The sequence below is a fragment of the Cololabis saira genome, chromosome 13 (assembly GCF_033807715.1).
Source record: "Cololabis saira isolate AMF1-May2022 chromosome 13, fColSai1.1, whole genome shotgun sequence".
Lineage (NCBI taxonomy): Eukaryota > Metazoa > Chordata > Actinopteri > Beloniformes > Belonidae > Cololabis > Cololabis saira.
The window spans coordinates 28,697,058-28,708,593 of record NC_084599.1 but is presented as its reverse complement, the minus strand read 5'-3'; the positions used below and the strand labels follow the sequence as shown (position 1 = coordinate 28,708,593).

The following is an 11,536-nucleotide window of genomic DNA, read 5'->3' as shown; positions in this document are numbered from 1 at the left end:
AAAGTAATCATAGTTGAGTAATATATTTTATAAGGTGTTTGATTCAGTAATGACTGTGGTAAAAAAAAAAACTAAAAAAAACAACAAAACTGCTCATCAGTCTTGCAGCAAGTGCTTTGATGGATCCGTCTCTTTTCCCTGGGGAACACCGAAGTTTATAGGGTAAAATAAATCCTCTCAGCAGAAGAAAGCCTTTTGCAGACCACAGGAACTCTTTCAAAGGCGGACCGTGTGTGTTTTTGGTCTTCTAGGCATATTTTATGACAGGATGCTTACTGTGCTGTTGTCTTACCCCACCAGAACCCCACGAGCAAGAATGCTCAGTGGAGCAAAGCCTCGAATGAAATCAGCAGCTGTTTGTGACCGGCTGACTTTTCTAATTCCCTTCTTATGTTTGCCCTCCATGTGCAGTCTTTTGAAACATGGATTCCCATGACACCCTCTCCTCTCTTTCTCTGTTGATGTGCAAGTTCTGTGCTTTTCACCCTAGTTACACTAATGGAATCATTATTTTACAGTTTATGAACATAGTACTTTTACTTTATTTTATCTATTATTTTGCTGTTTTAACATTCACAATGACTTTGGCCATAAAAAAGTAATGAAGATGAAAAATACACTCTTAAATATTTAATCAATCCTTTTTGGAAAACAGGATACTGCAAGTTGATACACTGATCAAATTCCCCTTTCAGACTAAGGAAGGGCCATCGGGTTAAAAAGAATTGTTTTTATTAAAGGAGAAAGAAAATAAAATAAAAAATAGTATATTCTGTTGAGGCACATTTCAGTTAGGATAAAACTAAGATCTTGATCATTGTCCCTGACAATCAAAAGCAACAAACACAAAGCAAAAGTAAAAAGCGTAACACTGGAAAAAAATACAAAAAAAAAAAACAACTTAGGAGTAATTTTTCATTCTTATCTTGGTATCAGGACTAACATCATACCTTTCAAAAGACGTGCATTTTATCACCTAAAACCATTTCCAGAGTAAAACCTTTTCTGTCTTCAACCAACCAATAACCAGTGGGAGGGCATACTTTTTTTATTCTAAAGTCCAGCTAACCCTTTCTTCCAGAACCTATTTTAACATAATTTTACTGGTTTATAAAACTCTCAGTGGTTTACTCCTGGTTAGATCAGAGTTGTTTCACTCGTATGACCCACATCTCTGTGATGGTGTAACCTCAAGATCTGAGAACAACTGGATGTAGATTTTTCTTTTATTGCTTTTTAAGTAGATTCCAGACCCACGTATATAATTTAGCCTCTGACTGACTTTTTCAATTAAAAAAAATCAATCTTTTAATAGAAACACAATTTTAGCTCTTTTGTTTCTCTTTTTATTTCCGACCACCATGCAAAGCATTTACGGTAATCTTTTGCACATCTTACTCTTAGCACGTACTTACTTTCCTGTGTATTCATCTTTCCATTTATGTATAATTTTAATAAAAATGTCCCTCCATTCCTGCAAGGTCCCTACCATGATTCCATGTTTCATTAGTGCTATTTGAACACGAAAACAATAAAAAAAAATTATGTTCTGATTATACATAAAGCCAAAAGACTGTCCAAATTGCAAGAAAATGTATATAAATCAAATCCCAGCCACTTGACACTTAGAGATGTTAAAAAATTAGGGACAAAAAAAAAAGTTAACCAGATGCTTTACCATAATGTCTCTATAACATCTCTTGGTTTATTTCATTTTATTGTCATTTATCGTCAAGTTCCTATATAAGCAACATGAAAATAAGAGCAAAATGGGCGAAAACAGTTCAACCTTTTTCAATTCAAGGCTTTTGGGCCAAAACAGCTGTACTTAAGGAGACTAGGGTGTCCTAAAATCATTTCATTTAACAGATAAAAAAACACAACCAGAATACCATTTTTAAAATATAATACCCCTTTAATAAAGGAAACACATAAAATTGCACATAGGTGTACATTCCCCTTGTGACAACAGCAGTTTTCATTGTATTGCACTTCATCAAATAATGTGCTTTCACCAGTACAGGAAAAGCAAGACACACTAAGGCAAGTTAAGGAGAGTTTTGAAGTGGAAAGTTATCATTTCAGATAAACACAATATACTAAACACATGACTGATTAATAACAAAGAATAGCTGTTAAACATCATTTTAAAAAGTGCAGAAAATGGAGAGTGGGAAAAAAGTAAAAAACAAGTCAACAGTCATGAAAATTTGATCCTTCATAGTTTTGTTCAAGTGAAAAGGAAATTTAAGAGCGTTAAAGCCAATAGTTACATGTATATAAGATCATATGCAGCATTAATTGTTGGTGTAGACTAGTGTGCTTTTTTTCATGAAGAATAAGATACACCAACATAATAATGGCCACACAAATCAATTATTTATGTAGCTGCCATAAGAGATGGGCACAAGTTTGTTCTGTTGGCTGAGAACAACAATAACAAACCAGTGTGGCAGCTGCATATTCAGCTCAGGAAACACATGGTATAAATTAAAGGGGAAAAAAACCCTGAAATGATTCATTCAAAATTATAAGACGTATAACACATTTGTGCAAGGATTGTTAAATCCTGATATGTAGTTTGTTGATCAGTAAAGCTGAGGAGACTAAGACATAAAATTGAGCAAAAAAAACAAAAAAAACATATTTAAACAAAATCTAATCAAATGCTTAAAAAGAAAAAAAATAATAAATTCAGTTTGTGCCCTGTGTAACTTAAGCCCTTGACTGTTAAATCAAACACTTTCACAGAAAAAGTAAATAATACATTTTTAATATAAAGTGCCCCAAATTAGGAATTGTTACTGTGGATGAGAACTTGAAAAGCATATATTTACAGTTAATAAGAGGTATGGTTAATTTGCACACAATATTTTCTTCACGGGCCAGTGTACAAATAACTGCAACGATTGGATCACAATACATTCAAAAATGAAATTACTCTGAATATGCCTTTTTTGGAGAATTTTCCACTTAAATGTGTTAAATTGTTGGTCAGACTTCATAACTTTAATAAAAAAAAAAAACACACACTAACAAATTCAAGACTCTTAAAATGTTTCAAAGAAAACAATGAGTCAGTCAGTCTGCAGAATAAACACACTTCTGAAAACAAGGCTTGAAACTGTCCAAGTAAGATTGCTTTGTAGCTTCTGAAACCATTCTTTAATATATATATATATATATATATATATATATATATAGACACACTCACAAACCAGATGTTCACATATTGAGTACAGTTTGAGGTCCCAGTAAGAAGCCCCAGAATAAAATCCTCACAGTCAAAAGGTCGCATGCTTAGCGCTGTGTGATGTTTTGTGGAAGTATAATTGGTGTACAAGCTATGCCAGCAAAGGATTCTGGGAAGTGCAAATCCCTTTCCCACTCATCTGTCTGCGTGTTGTACACCTGGACAATGCTTGTGACGTTGTTGAGGTGCCAGTTGTAACCCCCTACGACGTAGATCTTTTGGTCCAGTAAGCAGCAGCCTGATTCCGACTGGCCTGCTCTCATGGGAGTGACGGTTGTCCACTGATCGCTGTCTGGAATGTAATACTCAACTGCCAGCACATCAAAACAGCGGTCCACATGGTCCATGCGCCCACCCAGTGCATAAACACGATCCCGGGCACTGATCATGGCATGGAGCACTCTGGGTTCATTCATGGGAGCTCTGAAGGTCCACTGGTCTGATACTGGGTCGTAGCAGTGAAGTGTTTTCTTGTCATCTAACGAGACACCATAACCCCCTGAAATATACAGCTTTTCTGCATAGGAAGTGCCAGCATGACCCCAAATCCTGCGTTTTAAAGGTTCTACGTTAGACCACTCATTCTTTTTTGGGCAGTAACACTCCACGGACGACAGACTCCCAGACCTATTGCGTCCTCCCGTAGCGAACAACCGTCCCTGCAGAACATTGAGCTGGAACTGGATGCGAGCCTCTTGCATGGGCTGGATGCGCAGCCACTGGTTCAGATGCGGGTCGTAGCGGAAGCAGCTGTCCACAGCTCCCTCCCCACTGCGGTACTGCAAGTGTTGCCCACCGATGATGTACACAAAGTTATCAAGAACGGCAACACAAGCGTGGCTGCAGCCTGTCTCCAGCTCGGTTAGCTCTTTGAATTGCCGGGTAGCAACATCGGGGAGGTGGTACACCTTGCTGCTCACTGTGCGGTCGTTGTCGGTGTAGGGAGTCCCACCAAAGGTGATGAGTGACATAACATCAGAACGAATGAGAGTCCGCGAGGACTGCATTTCATGCTGTCGGAAGGGAAGGATCTGATAATTGAATGCTTCAAGGAGATACTGTCGGCACATCACATCCTCCACCATGATGTCCACAGTCTGAACACTGTCCACCAACTCTGAGGAGCGCATAAGCGGGAAGCGCACGTGACAGAGGACACTACTAGCTTGTTCCCGGCGGGATCCGTCATGCTGGAGCCACCTGATGGCAGCATGGAAGAGGTCGATCTCGCTACAGTTCTTCAGCTTGTTGCTCTGGAGGAAGAAGATGAGGCGCTCCATTGGAATGTGCAGAAAGTCCTCCTCCTCAGCAATCTGGAGGAAGTGACGAAAGGTGAAGGCATCCACTGACTCTTTGAGGGAAGACAAGCTGAAAGTGGTGGCCATCTGCCCGATGTGCAGGCACGTCTCAACGCTCATCGCAGACTTGAGGAACTCCTCACAGAGCTCCACCACAGGAACCATCTGGAGAAACACGGCAGCCCCGAGGACGTCCTGAATACAGTCAAGGTCTAAAGTGACTTCGGCACTGTAGGCAAAGTCGATGATGTGTTTCAGTCCTCGGGCAGACAAACCCTTCAGCTCAATCGTATCTTGGTTTGACTCCCTCATGCCGCCAGTAAACATAGCTCTGAAAAACAAGAGCATGCAAGTAAATTACAAGTTATGCTCTAATTTATCTTCTTCTAAATGCATGTGTTTCACAAATTGTATTTGTAATGAGAAAGTCACAGAGATAGTAAAATGTGAAAAGAAAAAGCAATTCTTCTAGCTAGATTTTTTGTTCATTTAAAGTATAGTAAGGTGGCAAAGTGAAAAATGTTCAAGTAATCATATTTGGCTGTATTTTAAGTCATCCTTGAGTAAATTCACTCAATGTGTTTATTAATTCATCATTTTAAGCCTCCTACTCTCCATTTCTTGAAAATATGTTTTTATAAGTCCTAATATTTATAATGTTCTAGAATCAAGCTTCTTCACAACATAAACACTAGAAACCATGTCTTTAATACTCACTGAAGTTACTATAGTGTAATAGGTTTTTTTTGCTAATTTTCAAGAGGTTTTTGAAGAGGAATGTTCAGATGAACTTTTTCTTTCCTTCTCCTGTATATAAATACATGCACCAATTTGGCCAGTTGGCATCTCTCTGGAATCACAGCCAGCCGAATTGACAGGCAGCACACAAATCCATGTCACTTCAAAAAAATATGCAATCAGAGCAAAAACAAGATTGTATGTTACCACTAGGGCTGTTCGATTTTGCCCAAAAATAAAATCTCGATTTTTTTCTCTCAAAATCCGATTTTCGATTACGATTACGATTATTGACAATTGTGAATTTACAAAAGGCAAAGAAATGATTTCAAATATGCTGTTTTTTTATTGAACATTTGCCCCATTGGGCTTTAAGTGCAAACTTTGCTCTTATTAAACCAAAAGTGCAAAACTCTGTAAAATAAGTTGAAAAAAAGTTGAAAAAAATATAATAAAATATAAAGTTTTATCTCTGAAAAAAAAAATCAGCAAATCAGCACTTGCAAACATACAGTAAGTTATATTTCCAATTAAATAAAACAAGACATTTTCTAATTAAACTAAACTGGGTCTTTGCATGCTAAATAATAATGCAACCCATGAAGGAGGTAGAGGTGTGTAATGTCAGTCATTACATTTGCTATTCACATTTGCAAGTTTTTTGCAAGGAACACGAGCCGGTCTACCGCATCTGGCTTGAGGGATGCCCGGTGGCATGTTCCAACGCCCCCTCCTACACTAAAGAGCCTCTCCGATGGGGCACTTGTCGCAGGTATTGAGAGGTATTTCCATCAATCATTAATATGTGTGCAGACAAGGTAAAAAAAAAAAAAAAAAAAAAAAAAAAAAAAAAAGTGAAAAATCGATTTTACGATTTTCACGTTTTAACATCGTTCTAATTACATAATCGCGATTACGATTTAAAATCGATTAATCGAACAGCCCTAGTTACCACAAGATTGCAACAATGGTATGCTTTGGTACATAAGGTTTTACCAGTACCAGAAACGATCCACGAAGTCAGGAGTTATTCTGATCTGACAAAGAGACTTGGGATTAGGCTGCATGATTCCAGGGGATTTTTGCACCGGAATATGATTTGGGATGATGAAAGGCCAAAAGTAAGGTTGAATTCAGATATGGGCTGTATAAAGGTATTTAATGAGTTTTTGTGTCAGAGTGGTCATCCTTGCACCCTTGCAATCTGTCATGTTTTAGCTTTAAACCTATTCAAAGCTAGTGTTTGCAGCACGTAGCAGCCGGTTGGTAGTCCTGGTACCCTGAGGCACACAGCATTTTTGTCTTTTTACAACAAGTCAATGTGTTCCCTTAGCTGCTTGATATTGTACTTGTGTTTTGCTTTGTTGGAAATTGTCTTTTTATCAGCTTAAAGCTGAGTTTGTCCCCCAATACACACACACATACAGTATACATACATACATATATAATGTGTATACATATATATATATACACGCACGCACGCACGCAAGCATGCACGCACATTTTAAATGGATATAAGTACACACCCACAAGACCATTACAGTTAAAATACACTTTGCAAAAGTATTACCGATTACCCTGCATAAAAGCTTCAGTAAGTGCTGCCAATTTTAAATGCAAATGGACACTGTCAAGCTTCCTGCTCCAGACTAACCTGAAGTAATCGCTACAGGCTGCCAGCACTGCTTTATGGACTTGGAAGCGCTCCTCATTGACGGCCAGCACGACGTCGAGTAGTTGACCCTGAGCCCGCAAAACCGACAAGCCCTGGAGGAGCGTGGCACTATGGCTTGGGGCTGAAAAAGAGCAGCGCAGGGTGCTATTCTTGTTGGCCATACTGAAAAGAAAAAGAGGCCTCATCAGTCTGAGAGTGTAGACATGGTTCTCATTTATGTATCGCCACTTAACCTTAATTTCTCTACTGAGCCTAATACATTTTTCAGTTACATCTAGTAGCCATTATGTACTGATGAAATGTGCTGTAACGCCCAGAGAAAAGGGGGGGTGCATGGTGTCTGGTGTCAAGTGTCAGACTGATGGAAATGTAATTTAATTTATTACTCAGCCAAGGGAAAATGGATTTTGTAGTCTATAATGCATTTGCATTGGTGTGTTTCTACAGTCAGATATAATAACGGTGAGGAGAGACAAAAAAAGGGAATATATTGGTGTATTCAAACACTTTACAGTTGCACATACAAACAGGGTTAGACATGCCGTTAGGATTGCGGTTTTGGCCAAATTGTTCCTAAGCTTTGTCAAGTGCCAAAGTGTCCCAGAACCATTCCCACTGCAGTTTGAAGCCTAGCTTAATGTGGAGATTTCCTCCAGGAAGGGCAACAGACATAAAAATCAATATGCAGTACACAACAGTTTGCTGTCTGCCAAGGAAAGAAAGCTACACTGAAATGCATTTGGCAGTTAAAAATCCTGAATACAAAAAGTTGAAAACTAATTATAATGGTTTGAAACATGGACTTATAATGGCACAAAAAACTGTTGCTTAATAGAAATTATGCGCAAGGCAAAGAATGCTTTAAAAGTGAAGTGTTTGAGCTTTCCGGACAGTATCTGAATAATTTAATATTGAGCAGAAACAAGGTAATGTACTATCAAATGAAAAGAGGAAGGGAAAAAAAGAATCACCGGACCAGTTTGTACTTCATGTGAGTCTCCAATGCCTAACAAATACTGCACATTATTCAGATAAACATAGCAAGTCATTTCATATAAAAGTGGTTTCCTCAATTTCCATATCTAAATGTTAACCCTATCCGTCTAATCAATGTGACTTAATGCCCACAGATTTGATCAAATCCTTTTCATAGTCAAATTGATATATAACTGTATTAATTCTTATTTTATCATTTCTATTTTGGGAAATTTTGTGCAAGTTAACTATTTTTTGTATAGTTTTTGTAAAGTTACCATGCAAAAATAAGCAATGCAAGGTAATGGACACATATACAGGACTTTCTCAGAAAATTTGAATATTGTGATAAAGTTCTTTATTTTCTGTAATGCAATTAAAAAAACAAAAATGTCATACATTCTGGATTCATTACAAATCAACTGAAATATTGCAAGCCTTTTATTATTTTAATATTGCTGATTATGGCTTACAGTTTAAGATTAAGATTCCCAGAATATTCTAATTTTTTGAGATGGGATATTTGAGTTTTCTTAAACTGTAAGCCATGATCAGCAATATTAGAATAATAGGCTTGCAATATTTCAGTTGATTTGTAATGAATCCAAAATGTATGACATTTTTGTTTTTGTAATTGCATTACAGAAAATCACAATATTCACATTTTCTGAGATACACTGTATGTATTTATAGGCATTTTGTTATTTTTCTATATGTATGTTTAAACTATCTTCTAACATTTCAATAAAGTTGACACAAAACAACGATAAGTAGTGTTTTAATATTGCAAACAAAATATTAAAACATTTGAGTTAGAAATAATTTTGTCTAAAAGATTTTCAACTATGAAGGTCGCAGGCTGTTTGCCTTTTTTTTTTTAATTGTGCCTGGAGGCCTTGACAACGCCTCGGTGTTTCCTACAGGGAAGCCCCGACGCGCAACACCTCATCACCGCATACAGTTCCGGAGCTGCGGGGTCTCCCAGCAGGGAGCCCCCGCTGAAGCCGCAGCAGAGCTGCAACCAGCGACCAGCGCGGCTCACTCACCTGCTCTGCGAATGTTTCAGAGAAAAGTCGCCGCCATCCGACTCCGCCATCTTCTAGCACAGACAAACACGCATAGGACATTTTTAAAAAATATTAGCAGGGTGTCATTGGCACTGCTGGCTCGTTCATAGTGTTTCCAAAGAGAATGGAAACAGCTGTTTGAGGACGGTGAGCAGCTGTTTGTCTGGAGTCCGCCTGTGATGAGCTGCGGTGGCGGTCACCTCTCCCACCGCCTTCAATCTGTATTAAGGAGGATTTATAGTTCCGCGTTAAACCAACGTAGAGCCTATGGCGTAGGCGCACCGTACAGTGCGCGTCGCCGCGTAACATACGCCGTACCCTACGGCGAATGGTCTGCGTCGATTTAACGCAGAACCATAATTCAGGCTTTACTCCGTATGGCCACTGGGGGGCGCCAGAATCACGGCCATTAAGAGGTTAACAGCTGTACTAGAAACACAGTCATGAAACATAATGTAAATACGTTCATGAATAAGCTAAATTATGTTGTAGATGGATAGCCTCTTACAAAAATGTTAATTTTATATCTTCTGAATTAAGAGGACGTGTAAAATGGAAATTAGATAAGAGGTAGGTAGAAACAGGGCCTTTAAAAAATATATTATTATTATCATTATTATTATTATTATTATTATTATTATTATTATTATTATTATTATTATTATTATTATCTATTTATAAAATTTATAATTTTATAATTTATAATTTATAAAATATTATTGTTATATAAGTGTCTGGGGTGAAGGAAGTCTGGGCATCTCTGCTGAGGCCCCGCGACCCAAGAACGGATAAGCGGCGGACGATGGATGGATGGATTATTATTATTATTATTATTATTATTATTATTATTATTATTATTATTATTCACAATTGCCATTGTTAAGTGAAAAAGTAAAAGAAACCGCAACTCAGAAAAGCCAGAAAGAAAGTCAATAGTGATGTGCGCATTCAGATTCAAGATTCTTTGTCATCGTTCATATTTCATAACAATGAAATTACAGGTGCTTCATCACAAATGCTGGTCCTAATATAAGTGCCTGATAAGAATAAGAAGATAAGATAGAAGTGCAAGATAAGAAAAATATAAGAAAATAAGAAAATAATGAGCCTAATAAGCCTAAGAGAAGCTTCACTAAAGTGCTGCCAATTTTAAATGCAAATGGTCACTGTCAAGCTTCCTGCTCCAGACTAACCTGAAGTAATCGCTACAGGCTGCCAGCACTGCTTTATGGACTTGGAAGCGCTCCTCATTGACGGCCAGCACGACGTCGAGTAGTTGACCCTGAGCCCGCAAAACCGACAAGCCCTGGAGGAGCGTGGCACTATGGCTTGGGGCTGAAAAAGAGCAGCGCAGGGTGCTATTCTTGTTGGCCATACTGAAAAGAAAAAGAGGCCTCATCAGTATGAGAGTGAAGACATGGTTCTCATTTATGTATTGTCACTAATTAAATAAACTTTAGGTTGTCTTAAACATCTGCCCTTCAGGAAATTTGATTCCACTTGCAAAAGAATAAACAAAAAGAGCTCAGTGAACGTGAGTTTGGTGAACCTGAACCAGCTCCGTCTTGTCGGGGTTGTCTCGGTGCCTGAAGATGCACTGAGCCAGCAGAGCGTAGAGCTTCTCCACCCACTCCACTTCAGAATCCTGTGTTTTGGCCACAGCACTGTTCAACAGATCCTGAAAAAAGGTGTCTTTTTTTTTTACACTGGCTTTTAACGCCTGCGAACACGGTCATAAGGCCAGTCCTTGCATTATCTTTTGTCTTTTTATGGTTTATTTTAGTGACTTTGCTTTCTGCCTTTATTTGTATGTTATGGTTTTAATTGTTGTATTTTTATTCACCTGTACAGCACTTTGGTTGCCTTATGGCATTAAGTGCTTTATAAATAAAGTTTTAATTAGATTTTGACACCGACTTGTACTGGAAGTCTGAGGTGTACACAGGAAGAGGAGCGGTGAGAGGACAGTCCCCTGTGGTGCTCCTGCTCTGTTGACCACCTGGTCAAACACACAACCATTCAGTCTCAAAGTGTGGTCTGTTTGTCAGGTAGTCAGAAATCCAGGTGATTGTTGAGGCGTCCACCGGTGTCTTCTGGAGTTTCTTACATGGTAACGCAATCTGGATGACGTTAAATGCGGTGGAGAAAGATTGAAGAATATGACCCTCACAGATCCTGCTTTTCCAGAGGACTGTGGTTGTTTGAAGCAGGTGTATTATGGTGTCTCCAACTCCAACCCCACTACGATAAGCAAACTGCAAACTCCTGGAAGGTGCTCTTTGCTTTTCAGGTGGGACAGTAAAAGTCTCTCCATGACTTTCATGATGTGAGATTGTCGGTCTCCGGGTCTAAGAGCATTTATTCATGTTTTGGACCTGAAACAAAGCAGTATGTTTTCCCAGCAGAAGAACGTTCTCCCGGTTCAGTGCACTTTAAAAACCCATTTCTAGAAAGTTAAAAAAATAAAATAATTTTGAGAATATTACTCTTCACTTTTTATCTAGCATTTGGCTGTTGGAGAACATGTGCA

General features: G+C 38.3%; 1 protein-coding gene across 3 annotated transcripts; it reads right to left on the bottom strand.

Annotated features, from left to right (window-relative positions):
* Window positions 1–1,899: 1,899 nt before the first annotated feature.
* Window positions 1,900–10,381, bottom strand: klhl26 (kelch-like family member 26). Of its 3 annotated transcripts, none has more exons than XM_061737205.1 (3): window positions 10,200–10,381; window positions 6,944–7,126; window positions 1,900–4,882 (listed from the first exon to the last, which is right to left on the bottom strand). In XM_061737205.1, the coding sequence occupies exons 1-3, from the start codon at window positions 10,379–10,381 to the stop codon at window positions 3,301–3,303; spliced, it is 1,947 nt and encodes a 648-aa protein (XP_061593189.1). In that variant the 3' UTR covers window positions 1,900–3,300. The 3 variants fall into 3 exon arrangements, with proteins under 3 accessions (XP_061593189.1, XP_061593190.1, XP_061593192.1); XM_061737206.1 differs by lacking the exon at window positions 10,200–10,381 and adding an exon at window positions 8,986–9,222; XM_061737208.1 differs by lacking the exons at window positions 6,944–7,126; window positions 10,200–10,381 and adding an exon at window positions 8,986–9,222.
* Between the last annotated feature and the right edge of the window lie 1,155 nt (window positions 10,382–11,536).